The sequence below is a fragment of the Lontra canadensis genome, unplaced genomic scaffold, assembly GCF_010015895.1.
Source record: "Lontra canadensis isolate GAN:19392208 unplaced genomic scaffold, GSC_riverotter_1.0 scaffold104, whole genome shotgun sequence".
Taxonomy (NCBI): Eukaryota; Metazoa; Chordata; class Mammalia; order Carnivora; family Mustelidae; genus Lontra; species Lontra canadensis.
Window position 1 is genome coordinate 1630938 of NW_022631098.1, and position 22109 is coordinate 1653046.

General features: G+C 44.0%; 1 protein-coding gene, 1 long non-coding RNA gene and 1 other non-coding gene across 4 annotated transcripts in view; 2 read left to right on the top strand and 1 right to left on the bottom strand.

Moving 5' to 3' along the window:
- The window catches only part of ALKBH8 (alkB homolog 8, tRNA methyltransferase), a 54211-nt gene extending 46806 nt beyond the window's left edge, over positions 1 to 7405 (bottom strand). For both annotated transcript variants that reach the window (XM_032838355.1, XM_032838353.1), the window contains exons 1-2: positions 7285 to 7405; positions 1739 to 1874 (exon numbers count right to left, since the gene is read on the bottom strand). In XM_032838355.1, the coding sequence (XP_032694246.1) occupies positions 1739 to 1874; positions 7285 to 7298 (150 nt within the window). In that variant the 5' untranslated portion in view covers positions 7299 to 7405. The remainder of the gene's footprint in view (positions 1 to 1738; positions 1875 to 7284) is intronic.
- A 476-nt stretch (positions 7406 to 7881) lies between these two features.
- On the top strand, positions 7882 to 9442 carry LOC116855538. Its single transcript, XR_004380376.1, has 2 exons — positions 7882 to 7939; positions 9274 to 9442. It is a non-coding gene; the product is annotated as an uncharacterized LOC116855538 (long non-coding RNA).
- Positions 9443 to 10747: 1305 nt separating this feature from the next.
- On the top strand, positions 10748 to 10880 carry LOC116855619. Its single transcript, XR_004380401.1, has one exon. It is a non-coding gene; the product is annotated as a small nucleolar RNA SNORA61 (small nucleolar RNA).
- The last annotated feature ends 11229 nt before the right edge of the window (positions 10881 to 22109 follow it).

A 22109-nucleotide genomic window follows, 5' to 3' on the forward strand; every position in this document is an offset into this window, starting at 1 on the left:
GAAACAGCTTCAGAGGTAAAAACAAAACAAAACAAAACAAAACATTAACCATTTCTTTCCTTACACCTGTCTCCACGATCCTAGAAGGAAAAGAAAGCAAGTTACATTTGGGAAGAGAACAGAGACGATGTCAGTTTCATCTTCTGAAGGTCTCGCAACCTCGGTGGCTCTTGGCAGAAACAGCAGAGTGTGTGCCGTCATATGACTTCTAATCTATGATGTATGCTGTCCTCTTTATAGGAATTTGGCTTAATTCTCTGAAGTCATTAATACTGTGTCTAATCTAAGTACGGGCCTATTACCTGCTAAATCTCCCTCAACAGGGGCATCCGGGTAGCTCAATTGACTGAGTGTCTGACTCTTTTTTTTTTTTTTTTTTAAGATTTTATTTATTTATCTGACAGAGAGAGACATGGCGAAAGAGGGAACACAACCAGCAGAGCAGCAGAGGAAGAGGGAGAAGCAGGCTTCCAGGGTGGCTCAGTCGTTAACCGTCTGCCTTAGGCTCACATCATGATCCCAGGGTCCTGGGACCAAGCCCCACATTGGGATCCCTGCTCGGCGGGAAGCATCTGACTCTTGATTTCAGCTCAGGTCATGACCTCAGGGTCGTGAGACGAAGCCCCACATAAGGCTCTGTGCTGAGCATGGAGATTAAGATTAAGATGCTTAAGATTCTCTCTCTCCCTCTCCCTCTCCCCCTACCCTGCTCTCTTTCTCTCTAAAATAAACAAATCTTTAAATAAATAAGTGAATAAATAAATCTCCCTTAACAGATTACTCGTTTCTAAAACTATCACACAGCACAAAAGACAGTGTAACGTGATACAAGGGAAGAGCACTGGTCTGAAACCCAAGTTTTAATCCCAGCTTCACCTTCTCAAGGGCATGTGTTTGGCCCTTGGTTAGATGATGGCTGATCTTCCTTCCTACCCCTAAGAACAAAAAAAAAAAAAAAAAACAACTTTGGATTCACATGGAATTTTAAAAATGAGTAAGTACTGTCACATACTTCTAGAATCTAATCCAATGGAATAAAACACATGCAATACTGTGTCTTTACAAAGAAAGCTGAGATCAAAGGGACTGCTCATGTCCAAATAAGAGGAAAAGGTAAGAGTTAAACTAAGTTCTTCTTAACTCACAGTCCAAGAAGTCTCACAGTCCCTCATATGTATAACTGATATATATTATAGTATAATATATATAATTTAATTATTGCCATTAGAAAATGAAAAGGCTTTGTAAATAAGGTCTGATAAATTAAACCTGTTTTATAGCACATAATCAAAATACTTATAACAAAAATGGAGTTAGGAATAGAGGGGAAAGAGAACATTAGGATACAAAAGACTGAGGTTTAATTTACTGTTCAGCCACTCTCTCAAAGGACGCACCACCTGTCAGAGCCTTAGTTCTCTAACCCCTCACATAAGAATTCCAAAGGGATTAAACACAATAACGAATAGAAGGATGCTTTGTAAACTCTACACAGTCATACAGTGTTTCTGTTAACATACACCACCACTCCCTCCAGGTCAACCCACACGGCCAACAGAAATTCAAACTATGTCCCCAAAATAGAAAGTCAGTAGGTCCTGTCGTGTGTATACTGAACAGAGACATAACACAAGACTGAAGGGGAACGGCCTTCTTCTCTGAGCAATTAGTAACAAATGTGACGACGACACATTAACATGGCGAGACGACCACATTCAAACAGTAAGTTTTTGGTTACCTGAGTGGCACAGGACACTGTCTCAACGCCTTCGTGTCTCAGCAAAGTATGCCTGGCTTTAATCTGTTTCCTTAAGAACTTTTTCTCGGTTTTAGTGAGTTTGTAATTACTGTGATGGTTGCTGTCCACGACAGTACTGGGGAAAAAAGAAAAAGGTAGAAAATGACAACTTTAAGAATCCTAACGGAAGTTATAACAATGCTATTCATATATTCTATAGTTTATAAATATTTCTATGTGATCATTTTTTAAAAGGCTTATTTGACTTTTCACCAACCAAGAGAAGTGAAAACAAACATGTCTGGACAACAAAGGGAGATTTAAGAAGGTAACAAAAAAGCAAGAACATCAAAGAAGCAAGAGCACCTCTGAGCGTTCTACAAAATGTTCCAATGCTTTAGCTCTAGTAATGGCACCACATTACCCACAGGTGACATATCCCCTCGCTTGTGAAGTCCTAGGTAAAATGTGCCGCAGACAAATTCTACAAACATAAGGTTAGGAAAGGAAGAAAGAGGAAGAAAAAAGGAAACAAAAAATTTACAGAATATATGGTATGTTCTATTTACGTAAAGTTCAAAACCCAAAAGTAAGCCATATATTGTTTAAAAATACACATATAGCAACATGCAAAGAAATAATAAACACGGAATTCAGCAGAATTTGATTCACGTGGAGGTTCACAACGGAAGTTGTTTCTGGCGGGAGGAGAGGAATGTGATACAAAAGAGACATACAAAAGCATCAAAGGTATTTCTTAAGCCATATGGTAATTTAGGGTTTTTTTATATTTTTTAAGCTGTACATATTATGTATATTTATATCCATAATTTTCAAATACAGATATAAGAACCCCAGAGGACTGTGCTTTCCTTCTACTAAAATATATAAGTCAGCAAGTAGTTACGGAGCCCTTTCCCACAAAGGCCTTCACACTATCCAAATCAACACCCTACATCATGCCGTTACCTATTTATTTCAGTCACAGAATTTAGCACAATTTGTGATGATTTGTTTCATAGCTTAATCTCCCCATCAGGATGTAAACTCCAAGACAGCAGGAAAGTCAGACATAGTAGGTGCTCGATAAAAATGTGCTGAAAAGATAAATGCGTGATAATGGGCAGATACACACGTGCCTATTTACTGTCTCAGCACTCCGCAGCCTACAACTACAATACACAGGTCATGCCTTCAACAAGCTTAAAAATTAGTTGAGGAAAGCAGACAAACACGAAACAGTGAAAGAATAACGTGTCTTGACACAATTAAGTGTTAACTGCAGAGTCTTCCGATGTGACATGAATTAGAAAAAAAATAAGATCGCTGTTAACAGGAAAAATCCGGGAGAACTTCAAAACAGAAGTTGACTTGAGCTGAGCACAGAAGGGCAAGAGGAACACGGAGTCATCTGGAAGGGAGGTATCCAGCGAGGCAATGAAGAGCAGGAGCTAAAAACAGAAATGGCAGCATCTGGCCGAGACAGGGACAGGTAGGCGCTCGTTGTTTAGAGCAGAGACCGCTGGCTGATCCGCCGATCCCACTCCGCACCCACTTGAAAGTCTTCAAAGTTAGCAAACAAAATAAAGAAAGTTAAATAAAATGTATTCCAAAACAGCCCATAAACAGCCAAAACTCTCATTACGAATCTTTATGTCTAGAGAGAAAATGCTGAGTCGTCTGGAAGGACAGCCACAGGAGCGACAGGAACTAACCCGCAGGGTCCGTGCGGGCAGAGCGGCCCTCCCTACCGGCCTCCGCAGGGAAGCGAGAGGCAGGCGGGCCTGCAGCAACCGAGCAAAAGAGAGAGACCGGGGCAGGACAAAAGAAAAGTTCTAGTACCTTCCGTAGGACTTGGTGACTACAGAGATGTGAGGGAAAGAGGAGACACAGATCACTTCCGAACAGGGCAGAGCCCGAGTGACTGAGAGACCAGCAACTTCATTCTCAAACTGGAGAGTCAGAAGAGGGTCAGGAAGAGAGACGGTGAGGAGGAAGGGAAGTCAGAATGAGTAGGACTGAGGCTGTAACAGGGTTGAGGCCCTGGTGAGATACACAGTTGCAGTGTCTGGCTGGCTGGTGACAGCAAGAGGTGGCTGGCTAAAAGGAGAAATCAGGTTAGAAAGCTTTCCGTGCCATTAGACAGGAGGAAGACAGTTGAAGGGATATTTTTTTTCTCTCTGACAGAGAGAACACAAGTAGGCAGAGAGGCAGGCAGAGAGAGGGGAGGAAGCAGGCTCCCCGCAGAGCAGAAAGCCCGATGTGGGGGCTTGATCCCAGGACCCTGAGGTCGTGACCTGAGCCCAAGGCAGAGGCTTTAACCCACTGAGCCACCCAGGCACCCCAAAGGGATATTTTTGACACTGCACTGATTATAACTATTTGTTCTAGTGTTTGGCCCCTTCCATTGGACTATGAGCTCTTTGAGGACAAAGATCACGCCATAACTGTCACCATTTCCCCAGGGTCTCCATGAGTGCTGCGAGACAGTATAATAACAGTGTTCTACATTCAAATCTCAGCTCTACCACTTACTAGCTGTACCATCCTGTGCGAGTTCTTTCTTTCTGTGCTTGGGTTTCCTCACCTGTGAAACTGGGCTAATGGTGCCTGCTCTTGGCACATAACTCCTCCTAAACCCTGCACTAAAAAACTAGACCAAACTGGATCACGGCTTCTAGCCGCAAAATGCCATATCCCAGGAAGACCCCAGCTTCCCCATCACAATGCCTGCCTGAGAAAACTAAAAATGCTGCAGGAAATTTTACTATTTGTTCTAGCAACACCTGCCAATAGGCCCTTGATCTCCCCTTCTTAGACCATTTATTAAAAGGTGATTACAATTGTGAATATGTATCTCTTGCAACTCAAAAGTATCTCTCAGAGCACCTGGGTGGCCCAGTCAGGCAACCAACTCTTGATTTCAGCTCAGGTCATGATCTTGGGGTCACAGGATCGAGCCCTACACTGGGCTTCACGCTAAGCATGGAGTCTGCTTGAGATTCTCCCTCTTGCTCTGACCACCCCCCCCCCAAGTCAACGCACTTGCACTCTCTCTCTCTCTCAAATGAATAAATAAATCTTAAAAAAGAAAAAGAAAAAAAGAAGTATCTTTCTCAAGGACCTGAGAGCCATCCCTTTGAAATGTAATCATCAGGAAGGATAGGGCCTCTGTTTCCCAGTCTCTGTGGCAGGACAGAATCCTATTTTTAACTGCTAGCTAGCAAACACTGCTGGCCTAATTGCATTTGCAATGACCAACCCCTTGTGGTTTTTCACTTCTCTGACTCTGTGGAACCCCTGCTCTACCTCTCACCCCATTCTACCTTTAAAACACCCAAATCGTTTCTCACAAACTGGAAGGGAGCTCAGCTCTTTCCCCTACTGTCAGTAGTTCCTAAATAAAATCTGTTTTCACTACATTCATGTCTGGCTGTGTTAATTTCTGACACTAGCTCATAAATTTGTTAAAAGAATTAAATATAACTATTAATTACTTGTTGATAACTTCCAGAAGAGTGGGATCAGAATGGTTTAAGGAGATAAAGAAAAGCTGAAGGCCCTCAAAGGAACTATCTTACTGCCATTCAAGATCATCATCTTTGGAATGGCATCTTTGCAGTGTGAAATGAAAAACAAGGGATAAATACACAAGAATTCTTCTTTTAATATGTCACAGGAGCCAAGACGGCAAAGTAGAAGAGATAAGAAAAAGATGCTGAACATCTTTTTAAAAAGTATGACAGTAAGAGCCTCATACCAGCAGATGGAGCCTCATGATCACATTCTGTCATCTTCTCTACCTTCTTCCTTTTCTTTTATAATTTTAAAATGTTTTACTTGAGTTCAAACAATTAGCATTAGAAAATACTTTAAAATTTTTTAAAAAGTTGCAACTCTGAACTCAATCAGAAATACTGAGTGAAAAACAATCCTATTAATTCAAATGATAGTGTGTTTTGTTTTTTTCCCTTCTTCCTTTTCGAAGACAAATCCAGATAGCCCCGAAGGTTCATTCGTTCCCCATGCCTGTGACTTGGCAATGTACAGGCCCAGTGGGTCTGAGTCACCTCAACACAAGGAATAGGCTGATACCAGCTGCTGAGTTCTGGAGGTGCCCCCTTTCTAACAAGGTGACTTCCCTGACCAAGAAATCTCTACTATTGCACAAAGGTTTGGGTGTTCCTTGCCATACTGTGGGAGTGTTATGGGATGTTACGGGAGTGAGGTCACTGTTCACTAGAGAGCATTCACCATACTGAGTCCAGTCTAATCAAAAACGATCTAAGCGCACTCTCTGTGGGAGAACAAGATATTAGAGATTACACAGACTCTGCTAGTAAGTTTAACCCCAACATATCCTATTGGATATTGCCCCAAGGGCAAACTAGTGTGATCCTGACCTCCTTGAACACCAAAGTGTCCATAATGAACTGATGCAGCATAGGAAAATATTCCTGTGCCTGTAGATAAATTTGAATTTAGTAGCTATTCAAACTGCATTGCCTACTAAAAAAGAAAATTAAAATTTTTAAATGGTTAAAAAAAATTGACCCCATCACCTGTCATATCAGCCTGTTTTAATTCTTTGAAGGATACCTACTCTACATTTTCTTATGTCCTCATTAATTTGATGTCTCTCTTTCTTCTCTAACTTACAAAAATATATACTATGTGAAAGTAGAGATTTTTGTCTGTCTTATTCACCCTGGAGCATTCAGCACCTAGAACAGGATCTAGCAACAAATAGTCACCCAATAAACGTTTACTGAGTAAGCCTGCACTTACTAAACTTAAACAACCTTGCCTTATCTCCTAAACCACTTCTTCAGAACTCTGAGCTTAATGACCCACATCGATGTTTTCACTAATACTTGGTGTGTGCCTCTACCTCTGCTGTTTTCAGACTGTATTAAAATTACCCATTTGTGTGTTGGGCTCGCTCAGAAAACTGTCGTCGGCTTGAGGTCAGAGACTTGAGTGCCTGGCATTACAGTAGGTACTCAGTAAATATCTGTGAAATAAAATCAACTGAAACCACAGCCTGACACTCCTAGGGGCCAAAGGGCCTCAGGGAGTACTCAAACGCTAGCACAGCAACATTCAGCCGTGCGACCCCGCAGACCACCAGCAGCGCCTTTCCCTCGCTGCATGGGCACAGGTCAGACAAGCCCGGGCAGCGCCAGACTAACCCTCCCCAGGCGGCGATCGCCCGTCCCCAACCCCAAAGGAAACAGAAGAGTGACACACACACATGAGCATCCGTACCGAACACACACAAGTGCTCCCCATACACCGACAGGACCCGCCGCCCACGGACCAGCCCAGGTGCTCGCCCCAGCCATCCCTGCCCTCGCTCTGGCCTCAGGCCCAACCGGGAGAGACCGACATGAGAACGCGGGGTTGCAGCCATGCCGCCTGCCAGTGTGAACCGCCACAAATCTCCGCCGCGGCTCAGGCTGGACTCTCGCCAGGCCGACAACCCGCCTTCGCCAGGCTCACCAGTTTGTCCCCCAAAGCAGCGGCGGGTACCCGCACAGCCTCACCTGGGCGCAGCCATGTTGGAGGAAGCTGCACTACATTTCCCGTGAGCCTGCGGGGCGACGAGGGGGCGCTCCCACAATCCCCTTCGCCGCCCTGGACTCTCGTCTTCTTGCGCAGCCTCGCTTAGGCCCGTGAGCCACTCTGCGTTATCTTGAAGACTTGGTTATTTATTTGCGGGAATAGTAAGGGCCGGGAGTGCATCTAACTTCTAGTGACTCCCCACATGGTCACTGTCAAGCCCGTTGTGTCCCTTGGTCGCACAGTGATGCCTCCCCTCCTTGAGCTTGGTACATCTTTCCTCCTGAATCTTCTTAGAGAACGGTAGAGGGCCCTGGGGTTCTGAAAGGTGACCTCGCGCCCGGGCGACAGAGAGGAAAGGAAAGGGAATATACATGAGTGTGCCTGGGAAGTGGGGGGGATCACACAGGGGCAGGATGATGTGTGCAAGGATGCGGGAGGTGGGGTGGTGGTGGATGCAGGAAAGATGGGCTGCCCCAAGTCACAGAGGACTCTCTGTAATTAAAGAAACCATTCTCTTGTGTAGGTCTGAGAGGGCCCTGGGGGAAATGTTGCTATGTGACCTAGCTACTGGTGGAAGGTGGGAGGGGAGAGTGAAAGTAAGAAGACTAACAGGCTGGTGCGGTGCTTAAATACAAGGTAACAAACTATTAAGTAGGACCCAGCAGTGGCAGACGGAAAGGAAAAAGATTTGGTTAACAGACCAGAAGACACAGGAGAGGATGATGATTAGCCATTGTTTTCGCTCTAAAGTCACTGTGTGGGACGTGAATGTACTGTCACCATTCTGTCTGCATTGTTTTGTGAGCTGTGTGGGTGCAGGGGAGGCAAGGGGAGTGAGGAGGACATCACTTCCTGGAGTGCCGATCCATGCAGGGCCCCCATGCGGGTACCCGGTCACAGTGGATGGGCAGTAAGAGCTGGGGCTGGCTGGCCTAGGAAAATTGGCCCCTGAAGAACAGGTTAGAAGGAGGCAAGGACAGAAGTTGGGGGCAGACGGGCAGTCATTGCAATAGTCCCAAGTAGGAGAGAATGAGGCTGAGGCTAAACTGCAACAGTGAAGAGCCAAGTGCAAGCGGGAGAGGTTAGACGAAACACACACCGCCAACGACCTGGGAGAGTATAAGGGAAAACCTGCTCAGTCTCGCCATTGTGTTCTTCTGCACAGCTAGATGCATTCAGAAACACACTCCACCGGAGCTTTCTACGATGATGAAATGTGTTAGTTGTCCAGTATGGTAGCCCCCTGACCATATGTGGCTTTTGAGTATTTCAAGTGTGGCCAGTACAACGAAGGAAGGGAATTTTGAATTTTTATTTTTATTTGGTTTTGATTAAATTTAGATAGCTGCATGTGGCTAATGGCTAGCAAATTGGACAACAATATAAAGTATCTCCTCTTGGCCAAATTCAACTATTTCATCTTCTTATTCACCCTGCTTGAAGGTACTAAAGCTTTTAAAACTTGAATTTCTTAGCCTCCATGAAGCCACCTTAGTTATCTTAATTCTCTTTATACATTCTGATCACTTGTTTTTAGAGTTTTTCACTAGCTTGCCTTCACCTTTCCACGGTTAAACAGAAGCAGTCCTTCTGGTTTTCTTTGACCCTCTTCTCTTATTCTATGGTCTTTCCCCATCTGCTGCCCCAGAGTTTGAGGGATTTGTGAATCATTCCCTAATCTTTTATCTTCAGCCGTGACTTCCCTTTGGGAGGCAGTTTGGTTTAGTGAAAACAATATGGGCAGTGGGGTATGACCTGATGCAGAAACTACAGAACAGCACTTGCCTTTGGGGATTGATGTAATAATTACTTAGTATAAAATATCTATTAAATGGTTGTTCATTCCTTTTCTACCTTTCTCGTCTTCGGTTACAGGCAATAATTCCAACCACACACTGTCCATCCTTGCCTCCAAATACTTAGAAAAAGGTGGATACATACAAATTTTGCATGAAATCCTTTTTATACAGGCCCTTCTCTTTTGCTTGGAATACTGCATGGATCGTTTCTCCCAGAGAAGATGACTCCCTGAAGCGATTTTCAGCTACATTAAGGCCCTGTTTTATTCATTATGTAATTCCAGGGTCTTCTATAGTCTTGTAATAATAGAAATCTAATAAACGTTGAGCTGAAAAGAAACTTAATTTGAAGGTAGAATTCATCTTCACCTGTGCCAAAAGCTTTACGTGGTGATCTATAATAATTTCTCAAAAAAAAAAAATTAAATACTGTCCGAATGACTTTTTCCTTAGTAAAATTCATCTCAGCTTTTTGGTAGGAGCAGTCCTCTGGATGACGGGTGCAGGGGTTGGAAAGATTTTTCTATAAAGGACCAGATAATAAATATTTTCTACTTTGTAGTCACACATGGTCTCTGATCACATATCCTTTTTTTGTTCTGGTTTGTTTTTGTTTTTTGTTTTTTGTTTTTTAAACAACCCTTTGAGAATCTAAAAACCTTCCTTAGCTCCCCTGGCTTATGCCAGCAGGATTTGGCTCACGGGCTATAGTTTTCTGACCCCTGGACCCCCTTCCTGGACTCTGTAATCCTGAGCACAATCTCAAGGTGAAGCTAAGATTGGTGTGAAGATGTTTATTATGAATTACAGTATAAATGAATTTAATCAGATTAGTCAATACAACATTTTAAGCACAGAAAAGCAGAGGTCTATCCTACAGTAGAGCTCCAGAAATCAAGGCTAGGAGCAAGCTATCATTCAGAACTGCTTTTACTTGCCAATGACAGAAAACTAGACAGACTGCTCTAAAAAAAAGTGATTTTTTATGACAAGCCATCCAGACAAAAGCCATCATTGGTATTGGTTCTACTGTTCAAAAATGTCATCAAGAGGGGCGCCTGGGTGGCTCAGTGGGTTAAGCCGCTGCCTTAGGCTCAGGTCATGATCTCAGGGTCCTGGGATGGAAACCCGCATCAGGCTCTCTGCTCAGCAGGGAGCCTGCTTCCCTCTCTCTCTCTCTCTCTCTGCCTGCCTCTCTGTCTACCTGTGATCTCTCTCTGTCAAATCAATAAATAAAATCTTTAAAAAAAAAAATGTCATCAAGAACCCAGGTGCTTTCCACTCCTCCCACTCCACCACCCTTTGTACGTTGACTTTTTGTCCTCATTCTTGATGTCTCCTGGTTACAAGATGGCTGCTGCAGCTGCTTCAGATATCTTGTCCCCATACTAGTGTCTCTAGCTGGAAAAAAGGAGCAGAGTCTCTGCCTTCTCATCCAGGAAATGAAGTTCCCAATGGACTCCTTGTTTCTTTGATCATACATGGACTGCATACTATAGGGAGCAGAATAATGGGCCCCCAAAGATATCCACACTCTAACCTTTGGAAACTGTGAATATGCAGGAATAATGAAGTTTGCAGACCTCAAAATAAAATATCTAAGGGCCCAATATAACCATGCAATTCCTTAAGAATAAAATATCCAACCCTCTGGGTTCCCTTTCCCATCAGACCTGAACACTGGTCTTGGTGGTTGTTAAAGGAGGAAAAGGAACAATGAAGCTGGCCTCCCAGTATCCATAGTCTGGTATACAGCTTGTGGGCTGCTTCAAACAAGGTCCGAATACAAAACCAGCAAACAAAAAACCAGAACATCTACTCTGGCCAGAACAAGAGAGATCGAGCAGAAGAAATCAAAAAGACTGGAAGTGTAAAGGATTCGACATACTGTTGCTGGCTCAGAGAGGTAAGAGTCTGTGTGCAGGGTCTGGAGAGAGGCTTCTAGAAGCTAGAAGCATCCCCCAGCTGACAGCCAGGCCAGCAAGGAAATGGGGACCTCAGTCCTACAACCACAAGGAACTGGATTCTGCCCACAATCTGTATTATCTTGGAAGCAGATCCTTCCCACAGTATCTTGGTCAGGGGCCCAGCCAGCTGACAGCCGTTCTGTCCTTATAAAAGAGCAAAAAAACCAAGCACACCAACTGAAACTCAGGGCCTACAAAACCGTGAAATAATAACTGTGCTAATTTGTTACATCAGCAATAGAAAACTACTACACATGCTTGCCCCTGACCAATCACTATCTAAAGGAATTGGGATTGCCAAGGCCGCTTTCAGCTAGTCATGCTTAATTCCATGGGGCTGAGATGAGGCCCATCCTCCCTGTTATCAAGAAACCCTGGAAGAGTACACTCTACCTGGAGCAAAGTAAAATGAGTGTTCTATCAGCAAGAAGAACAGGAAAACATTTGTTTGGCAGACAAGTAACAGCATATTCCATAAGAGGGTTAAACACTTCATGCAGCTGGATTTATCCCAAAACCCAAGAGAAAGGGACACTGGAAGGATGGGCGCTGTCATAAACTAATAAAGCACTGAAAGTTAGAATTTTAATAGCATCACGTTTCTACTTCAAGATCCCCAATCAGACAACACCAAAGATGTTCCCAATAGACCCTGAGACTTATTATATATTTACAATGGTTCCAAATTGTGAAATCATTTCACTGCAGTTTCAGACTTAATTCCTAATCTTAGAAGTTTTCTAATTTCCCTTCCTCCTGACCCAGATCATTTGTTTTTGGCTACCTTCTGGCTTTTTCCCCACTTGTCCTCAGTGGCAAGTGTACTACTTTTGCTTGTTTTTCTTTTTTTTTCCTATTTATGGTTTAAAAAAAAACAACAACTTTCATTTCTCAGTCTTTCCACTTATTCTTCTGCTACTTATTTTATGCCTCCTAGGTAAATGACAAGTTTGTATCAAATGACTAGTTTCCTTTTCAAACTTTTCTCTCTGCTGCTTCCCGGATTGCTGTCTTCTTGAAACTCCAGCAAGAACGCATTATGTAAAACCATTTGATGTTCACAGTGACATTTCAGAACCAAATCCATTATTCATGCTTTGGTGATAAAAATTCAATGAAAAGTTTGCAGTTTTGTAAGTCATATGGTGAAAGAATTCCTGTGCAGTAATTAGAGGCAAAAAAAAAAAAAAAGAAAGAAAGAAAGAAAGAAAAAAGAAAAGGGGCCAGTCTTCAATGTGTTATATAAAACATAAAAACACCGCTTGGAGGATTGATGGTTTTTTCGGTCAGGTGCAAAACATAAGATTTTACCTATAAAACATTAGTGTTTTGGGGCGCCTAACTGGCTCAGTGAGTTAAAGCCTCTGCCTTCGGCTCAGGTCATGATCCCAGGGTCCTGGGATCGAGCCCCGCATCCGGCTCTCTGCTCAGCAGGGAGCCTGCTTCCCAACCCCCCTTTCTCTGCCTGCCTCTCTGCCTACTTGTGATCTCTGTCAAATAAATAAATAAAATATTTTTTAAAAATTAATGTTTTAATGTCCACACCCACCCTCCCCACACACAAAATGGTTTACTTATTCTTGAGGTTGAAGACCTGCTGCTTCACAGAATGATTACTTACTTTTGGCATACTACTCAGACAGAAAAGAATAAAGTGCAGTAAGTCAGGGTACAGAAAAATCTTTGCTGTGGCCAGAGGACTGGGATTTGTGACTTATAAAGATTATGATCAAATGAGGCAACTTTTTATAAATGTTTCCCTTTAAAAGAATTTAAAACACATAACCTTAAAAATGTATAAACAATTCATTTTAAAATGTTAACTTTGATGGCTTCGTACCATCATTAATCTCTAAAAAGATGCACCAAACTAAAAAGATCCGTGCTGAGAGATGAGGCTTACCAGCTGCATCATTTACTGCACTGGACGTAAATCTGTATTTCCTATCATCTTCATGATCATTTCTAATTTGGGGGGATTTCTTGTTAGAGCTAATTAGATGGCCTTAGCTTTTTGTTTACGGCTAACAAAGACCTCCATTGTGCCAGAAGCATCGGTTCTGCCATTTTCTGTTGCTCGGCTGGAATCACCCTTATTCACCTCCACTGTAGGGAATTTAGAATTTTCTAACCCACTTGTCCATTTTGCAAAAATAGTTTTTGGATTATGTAAGCAACTTACCAGGCACCAAAATCATGCCTCGCTTAAAGCAAAGGAGGGAAGGCACCAGAGGCAGATCCTCTGCCTGAGAACTCCCACTCCACTCTTCTTTTAGAGTAGCTCTCTAAGTCTGCGACGTGTGACAACCCGACACGCAGACCTGATGAAGCCTCCAGCACACCAACTGGGAGTGGAGTCGCACTTGCTCTCCATGAAACTGTAAACAGAATTGTCAACGTCTTCCAGCTATGCTCAGCTGTGCACGCTGCACGCTAGAGGCTAAAGGCCCAGGTCACGTTTCTCAAAGGGTGGGCCTTAGGCTGGCCGCCATCAGCAGCACCTGGTGAAAAAGGAATTCCAAGCTCCGCTAGACAGCAGCCAATGAAAGGCAAATATAAGTGTTCACAGCTTTTCTGAACCCCGGTGGATTACAGGATACATTTCAAAATCTCCGCAGCCAGGGCCTAGCGATTCTGCATGTTTAACAAGCCCTCCTGCTGCTTTTCAAATGCTCAACCATCGAAGAAAAATTTTGCATGTTATCCGTCAACACAGTACTCTTCAAAAACCTGCCCCAGAGTAACGAATGGCCAGGGTTCTAATATTTGGGAGTTATATTTTTGGTCAAATGTTTTCATTTTATAAGGTACGAGGGACCAAAAAACCAAATGGTATAGCACTCGGAGTATCAAATTATTACAGAACCTGTAAAATATATTTTCTCATAACAATCCCAATTACTGTCATCTCCATATCCCATTTTACAGATGTAGCAACTGAGACTTAAAGATGCAGTGCAAGCTGGTTAAATAGGAGACATTTTTAAGAGAGTGACTCACATTCATGTCTGTGTCCTCACATGAATAAAAAAGCTCAGTTTTATATGTTAAAACGTATCTATCTACTATCTTTTGGCAAGCACGACAGTAAACATACATTATTATTTAACCCTAACAACAAAAACAACCCCAGGAGTTAGTTTTATGCTCTCAGTTTAACAAATGTGGAAACAGAGGCTCCACCAGATGAAACGACTTTCCCAAGATCACACAGTTAGTGACAGAGACAGCAGTGCCTCCCAGGTCTCCCCTTCTCCAAGCTTACACATAATGCTCAAGGACACCACTGCAGGAAGATGTCCATTGGTATTCTAAGTCTGTCCAAGAATTATGAGACAAATACAGACTTGAAAAACATGAAAAATGTTTTGTTTAAATGGCTGCATCCTTTCAGCAAGCACACGCAGGAATAATTTATACAGTGTAACTTTTAACCTTCAATAAAGATAGTGTGTCCAGAATCCTAATTGCAAGTTTAGATGCTCTCTTGTCAACTTTTTAAAAAGACGAGCAGTATTAATTGTCTTGTTCTCTTCTGTCGTTCCAGCTCTCATCATCAGAAATAAGATTGGTCCCCATAACTTTCTCCCCTATTTCTGATCATGGCTTCGGAGACCATGGTTAGGAGGAAGTCAACCAGGCCTAGAATTGACTTTTCAACATCCCTAGGAAGGCTGTTGACATTCTCAGGATGAGGAATTAATAATTAATTAGCACTGATTATGGAGCTCTTCATGAAATTTAACACACCATAATGGAAACAGATAGCTTTGAAATATCATTTGAAACAAGAAACTTGGTGAACCTGAATTATTGAGGTGGTGATACAGGTAGACCATGATCTCAAGTTTAAAAATGTTTTCCATGCCTGCCTAAATAACTGTTTGGGGTTTAAGGACTCTGACAGATTTCTTAGGTCATCCCTTCTATTATAAATTCTTCCATAGTTTTAAATGCTCTTTCAGTGCTGTGACTGTATGTTATTGCGACAGTGACCTCGTGTTAACTAGTTCTGATCTAATACAAGGAGACTGGGGTGGGGTGAGGTGGGCAGGCAGACAAGCGTTGACTGGGAATTCAGGAAACAAAAGGAGTTGAGGGTAAACTGTTAAACAAATGGGCCTCTAGGACCTCAAGATATGCAGGAAGCACAAAGCCATATCCTGATCCATGTAGCACGCACCTCCAACCAGGAGATGGCAGCAGTGGAAGCAGGAACTGAGAGGAAAAAATAACAATAAATAACAATCCCGGGCAAATATCCATACTTGGAAATCAGGACCCTGCCCCCCAGTGCTCTGGCATCACTAAAGGCTCCTGGCTGGTCTGGAAGCCTTCAGGAGGTGCCATGTCACTGAAGTGATCCCAGGCTTCTCCCATTCAGCGTCCCAACAGGAAGGGTTGGGCATACCGAGCAGACATCAACCAAGCCAGGGTTGCAAAGGGTCTCTCAGAAGTTAGCCCAGTTTCTACAAAGAAAAGTGAACTAGATGTCACAGTGACATCACAGCATTTCAATATGAAGCAGAATGATGACTAGGGATTCGGGCCATAAGTTATGGAATGAAGCAGAAAAGCAAACCTGACTGGGAACTAAAAATGTTGACAACGGTGGCCAGTGCCAACAATCTAGGCTGGGCCTCCGGTTCTGCCAGTTCTTGGAATGGTGGTGAGGCGCACCCCTGGGAGGACTCAGGTCTGAGGTAGGAGGTATTTCGGCAACGCACAACCAATCGTGTGTTTGGGGGTAGTTCAGGTTCTTGAGCCACAGTGAAGTGATGCATAAGCACAGCTACAGTCCAATGGTGCAGGTCACAAACGCCCCTTTCCATTAGCTGCTAAATGAGGTAAAGGAATGAAACCAAGGGGTCAATTAATTGCATAAAAGAAGGCCAATGACTGTTTCTTCCCAGGAGCTTGAAGAGACTGTTGTTGGGACTGGGGTCATACCTAATCATCACAAGGAAAGATTATTACAGTAAGGAATTCACTTCTAGTACAACGCCTTGCATTCTTGGTTGTGCCATTTTATAAAGCATGACTTAGCCTCAAGATGATCTAGAATGGTTGTCAGTTCTCCTAGCCAAGTCTATGACAGAGGTGATGGCTGGAGTTTTACATCCCTAGAAACACTGACATTAGAGAAAAGGGGTCAAACCACGAATTAAAGAAGAGCTGAAAACCTCTGTTTGGTGTTCTAAACCAAAACACTTAGATTTCTGCAATCATCTCTATTTCCTGAGGGAAGATGTGCGTCAGGAACACTCCTTCCCTTTGTCATACTTTTTGGTTAAAGCAGCATCTTATCAGGTTGTCTGTCTGGCCCAGAGCCCAGGATGAAGCAAGACATCAGTCACCCATCCTTCTTTTAAGGAAGAGGATCTGGTGCTCAGCCTCAGATACATAGCACAGCTCCTGCAAGGTCCAAAACACTCTTCTCAACAATTTCCCCTTTCACTTCAAGATCCAAGGTTGTACTCTCCTGGTGAGTCAGGTTCGGAACAGGTGCTTGGCAGAGATGGCCCCCAGGTAAAGATGGCAAGCGAGCAAAAGCAGAATGCTCCACAGCCAGACCACCCTTGCTTTGTTTCTTACACAAGCAGGACAAGGAAATCTGATATGTAGACATTCCTAAGGAATTTGAGGTTCAGACTTTGATCACCGTGATCCAGGCCCTTGAACCACAAAACACAGTGAGAACCCCACCTTCCTCCCAAAAATACAATGGGGGAGACTAAGGATGTCATCCATTAGGTGAGGTCCTATACAGACCTGGAGACTGAGGCTAAAGCCACTAGTCTACCACTACAGATGTAGCCAAGGTCGACAAAGGTACAGCCCTATTAGAAGGGGGTAAATGTAACCCCAGCCCCCCAAACAAGGCAATTTCCATACCAACCTTTGGCCAGGAAGCCAGAGTCCCAAGTCATACACAAATGCCTAAAGTGGACAACATAAAGCAGCCCACATGGAAGAGAGCTGTCAGGCCTTTAATATGGAGCTGAGCCATCTCTACTCCCGCTGTACACAGGACATACAGCTGGAAGATTCTCAGACTCCCACAGGTGACACAGGTCTCCTATCAACAGTTGGGGCTTGACCTCCTCTCTGCTATAATGCATTCCAATTTCAATTGGTGAAAGACTTCAAAGCTTTGAATTTAAAAGCTGGGTTACTGCTTCTCTCTCACCAGCACTGTTTTTCTCCCCCCAGATTTGTCAGGGCTTTTCCATAAATGCCGTCCTGGGGGCTGTTACTCACGAAGCAGGTTGCTTACCTCTTGAAACTAAAGACCTTCAGCCTGATTTTCATGTGGTCAGTAGAAGAGTCCAGGTCTAGATTCTAGGGCCTAGAAAAATAGAAAAAGGTAGGTCAACACCAATAGCTAGCCAGGACTTCTGTAATTCCACTGGGTCGAAATGTCAGTGAGGCGGGTCATGCTGTGATGAGACATCCCATGTGCTGGGTCTTTAAGAGGTGGTCCTCCTCGGTGAAGAAGGAGATAGAAGGCCTCAGAGCAGCATTCTCCCATAGTGACTGCTGGTCTAGATGCCACAGAACCACAGTGTTTTGTGGTGGTGGTGGGGGGCGGGGGGTAGTCAGGGCCTGAAAGGGACAGGTAAGGCTGCTAGTCACTCATGCTCTTATTTGCAAATTAGGTTGTAAAAAAACAACAGTCCACCCCTTAGGGGCACAAAGGCCTGAAAGATACATATGCACTCAGGTGCACATTCAGTTAGACTGATTGCAGCTAAGACCAGGAGAAGCCACTGCAAGAAGAGACAAGACCTCTTCGGGTACCATTGGCAAGATCTGTTTCCCCAAAGGGAAGACGCGGAACTAGCCGTCCATCCTCCAGTGTGGCCGAGCTCGGGAAAGCAGGGCAGACTTATCAGTGACCTGCAAGCAACCCAAGGTCGTCCCAAAACAATGACAAAGAAGGGATCCAACAGCAGACAATTATTGAAACTCCTAGTAAACCATCTTCAGGGAAGCCTACCAGTAGGAGTACTGTAAAAGCCCTCTGCCACCAGAAAAGCCCTCTGTCACCAGAAAAGCCCTCTGTCACCAGAATTTAAGGGCAAAGTCGGCTCAGAAGAGCTCGAAGTTTCAGGGAAAGCAAGTTCCCATAACTTGGGCTCAAAAGCGCCAGGCAGTAGGGATGCCTGGTGGGCTCAGTCCGTAAAGCATGTGACTCTCAGTGTCAGGGTTGTAGGTCTGAGCCCCACGTTGGGTCTAGAGATTACTTTAAAAAAAAATTTTTTTAATTTTTTTTTTAATTTAAAAAGAAGCAATGGGCAGGAAATACTTCTCAAGAGCTCATAGGCCAAACCAGACACTGAGCAGTAGGGAGGAACCCTGTGGGGTCTTTAAATCCCTTCTGGGGGAAGCAGCTGGGGCAAGCTGGAACAGACATGGGAGAGGTCCAGGACTCCAGGTGTGTTCAGAAGGCTCCCACTGTGGGGACAGTCCAAGCCCTCAGGGAGCAGAGATGGATAGTGTCTGATTTATATCACTCCTGGTAGGTCCCGCCCCCTGGTCTCTTTCACTATTCGACTTCTAGGTTATTAATTCAGTTCTCCCCAATTAGGCTATAAATTCTTTGAAGGCCATAGCTTACACTTTTATATCTTACATTATTGCCTCCAGGATCAAGTACTGCACGTAAATAGTGCTAATACATGTTTGTGGCTCCATTCTGTTTACAGGTGGAAAGGCCCTGAGGTAAGTTCGAGACCATACTGCCGGGGACACAAGTGAGGAGTATTGCATTCCTGCAAGTCTCGTCACCTTTCTGCACCTCAACTGCTTTCCTGTGAAATACGGCGTTAGACCAAACTCCTGATTTTTCAGTTGCGTTTCTCTCAGCCTTGGGGTTTCTGAGAGATGTGTCAGGTTGTCACCAAGCACACTGGGAAGGGAGAGAGGGGACGGATACCTGACTCAAGCCCACTGTACAGACAGCACATCTGCTTCTATTGGTCTTACGTCGTGGGGTTCACGTAGAGGCCATTTAGCCAGGTTCTGTGGCTAAAATTTTTTAGAATTACCTCGTTCAAATATTTCAAAGGTCCCTTTCACTCTAACATAACAGGGTCTTGTAATTTCACTGAAGTTTACATGGGACACGAGTCTTACCTGGAAACAGTCCATCTCTGTCCAAGGACTGCGCTTCCCCTCCCGGCCCCGGCCTCTTGCTGCCGCCCTCCACGCCTGCAGAGATGAAACAGCCCGGCTGTGTTTGCATTGAACTGCATCCCTGGTTTGCGCTCCCCAGCTCTCTCATTTCACACACGAAACCACCTCCCTTTCCTCCAGCTTTTCAGGACCCTAATCGGTGTCCTGACAGGTGGAAAAGGCCCCCGGGACAGGCCTCCCTTCACTCCGCATGGATACACCCCTGCTTCTTTCAGCTTTTCCCTTCCATATAGGGTTCTCCCTTGTGTCTCCTCTGTCTGGCATAACACTTAGCTTTCTTCTCCCACTCTGCCTATTTATACCTGAAGGTTCCCAAGAACACTAAGCATTTCTGCAGGTAATGTCAAAAGACAGCCAAGTGATGGAAGGAAGAAAGGGAAAAGACAAAGTGGAGGAGGAGAGCGAGAGCAGCCGGAGAAGGAGGTGTGCATGGTCTCAGATACGCACTCTTCCCTCGCTCTCCTCTAAAACTCACCCCAAGTTGCCACTAGGTATGGGGCTGCCCCTGACTTATAATTAGCTAAGAGACAAAGCCGCATAAAATATGTACTCTATTCCTTATCACCAAATTAGTCACCGCCATGACTTTAGAGACAGTATCACCTGGTCGTTCAAAGGTGCAGTTAGACTGCCTGGAATCTTGCCAGCTTCGTGACCTTGACCGTTCCACGTCTCGGGTTCCTCATTTTAAAGTGGGAATGATAAAAGGACTCACCTTGATGGCTGTGACCACGATGAAGTGACAGAATGCAAGCACAAGATAGGACAAGATTCTAAACAAATGTTTTGCTTTAAGACTCTTCCCCCATTCCCACCCGCTACACCATGTTCCTTTGTAAGTGAATTGGCCTGGTGTCGGGTGGCCTCACCACGTTGACCAGCACCTAATAAATGTTAATGGTAAGTGAAGGCAAACGTCGCTTCTCTCTCTGGAGTGCCTATCAAATGCCCTTGCTGTCGTGCTAGTTAAGGACTAGCTCCACTTAGGCAAAAAAAAAAAAAGGGGGGGGGATAACCACATTATAGTCTATTCACAATAGACATGTTCAGAGGGTTCAGCCTGGGGAAGCGCACACTTTTTGATTTTATGCAAGAATATAATAAAATATAAGACAAACAAGCTCCTGTTCATGCTTTTACGGAAGTTGGCTTATGTCCTAAGTGTGTGGTTCTTTTTTTTTTTTTTTAAGATTTTATTTATTTATTTGACAGACAGAGATCACAAGTAGACGGAGAGGCAGACAGAGAGGGAGAGAGGGGGAACCAGGCTCCCGGCTGAGCAGAGAGCCCGATGCGGGACTCGATCCCAGGACCCTGAGATCATGACCTGAGCCAAAGGCAGCGGCTTAACCCACTGAGCCATCCAGGTGCCCCAAGTGTGTGGTTCTTAATCAGCTGTGTGCATTGGAGTCACCTAGGAGAGTTTTCAAACACCTACGTGCCTGGGCCCCATACCCCAAGGATTCGGATTCCTAGGCCTAGGTGATGTTCTGGCATGTTTATTGGGGAAATATTTACCCAACCGACTCTGATGCAAAACTCGTGCTCCAAGTATTCCTGGCCCCTTTCCACCCATTCAACAAAAGCCAATTTCAACGAGAATGAAAACATCACCCACAGTTTTGATGGCACTCTCCATACAACTAAGCGTTCTGGGATTTTCTTAGCAAATTCTCTGATCACAGAAGGAAATGTCTATAGTTCAATTGCATCACAGAAGCATGGAATCATGTTCCATGAGGACTGAGCTACTAGGAACTCTGCTAGCGGGTTCTTCTGCCAATTTAATGAGAACAACAACAAAACAGAGCCTTTGTGGATGATTTTGTGGCTCACTTCCTTCACCTAAAGCTGATGTTTTGAGCATGATGGCTTTGCTGTCACCAATTTGATTTTTCCCCTGGGAGCTTCTCCCCCTACTTTCTTATTTTGGGGTGCTTGTTCACATTCGTATCTGAGGCACCCAGTCATGCAGAACTTTGACCCAGAAACAACAGTGGAACAGGGAACAGGAAAAATATAATGAATTTTATTCTAGTTAACTTTGATCTAGACATGAGAGTGGAACAGGGAATAGGAAAAATGTAATGCATTCTCCTCTACTTAACTAATGCATGTGTTTTACTTTCCTAAAAGGATAGATGTTATAAATAAAAAAGACATATTGGTTCACCTACTTGTAACTCCTCAGCATTGAAAGTTCTCCATATACCATTGGCTGCTTCTCTGCCTTGAAAAAGTGTTGATAATCTGGCCATCTGTAGCGGCTCCTTCCATACTAGCTCTAAGGAAACACTGGCTAGAGTGATCTAGCAAACAAAACAGGGATTTTAAAAGAGGGCTGTATTTCCTTGTGTATTCAGACACAAATGTCTCATCTCCTTTATTCCCAAATGTACAGAAATCAATTAAATCAGAGACGCGAGAGCCCCCATTGTTATGTTAGTTGAGAGGTACTTGCGAATTTATTAGTAATGTTTTGGTATCTCAGAGAAGCTTCACAGAGGACATGCCCTTTCTACAATAACAAAGAACAGGTACTCTAAGCCTGGCTGTCAACTGGAATTTCAAGAGCTGAAAAGTCAAATTTACAGAGGCACATCACCGCACAGTGCTCTATGTTGTGACTAATATACTTAAATACGAAATGTCGAGCTACAGCCTTTTCTGTGAGCTGCGTACCCACACTGCATGAGTCACAGGGCACTGTCGTGACATGCCACTGAGCTACGAGGAGACACGCTCTCGGGTGGAAAAGTTTCCTTATGTGTAGGAAACTGCTGGACGTAACTAAAGAGGGATATACTCAGATACTCCTTCCGGTGGGCTCCCTTCCGGAAT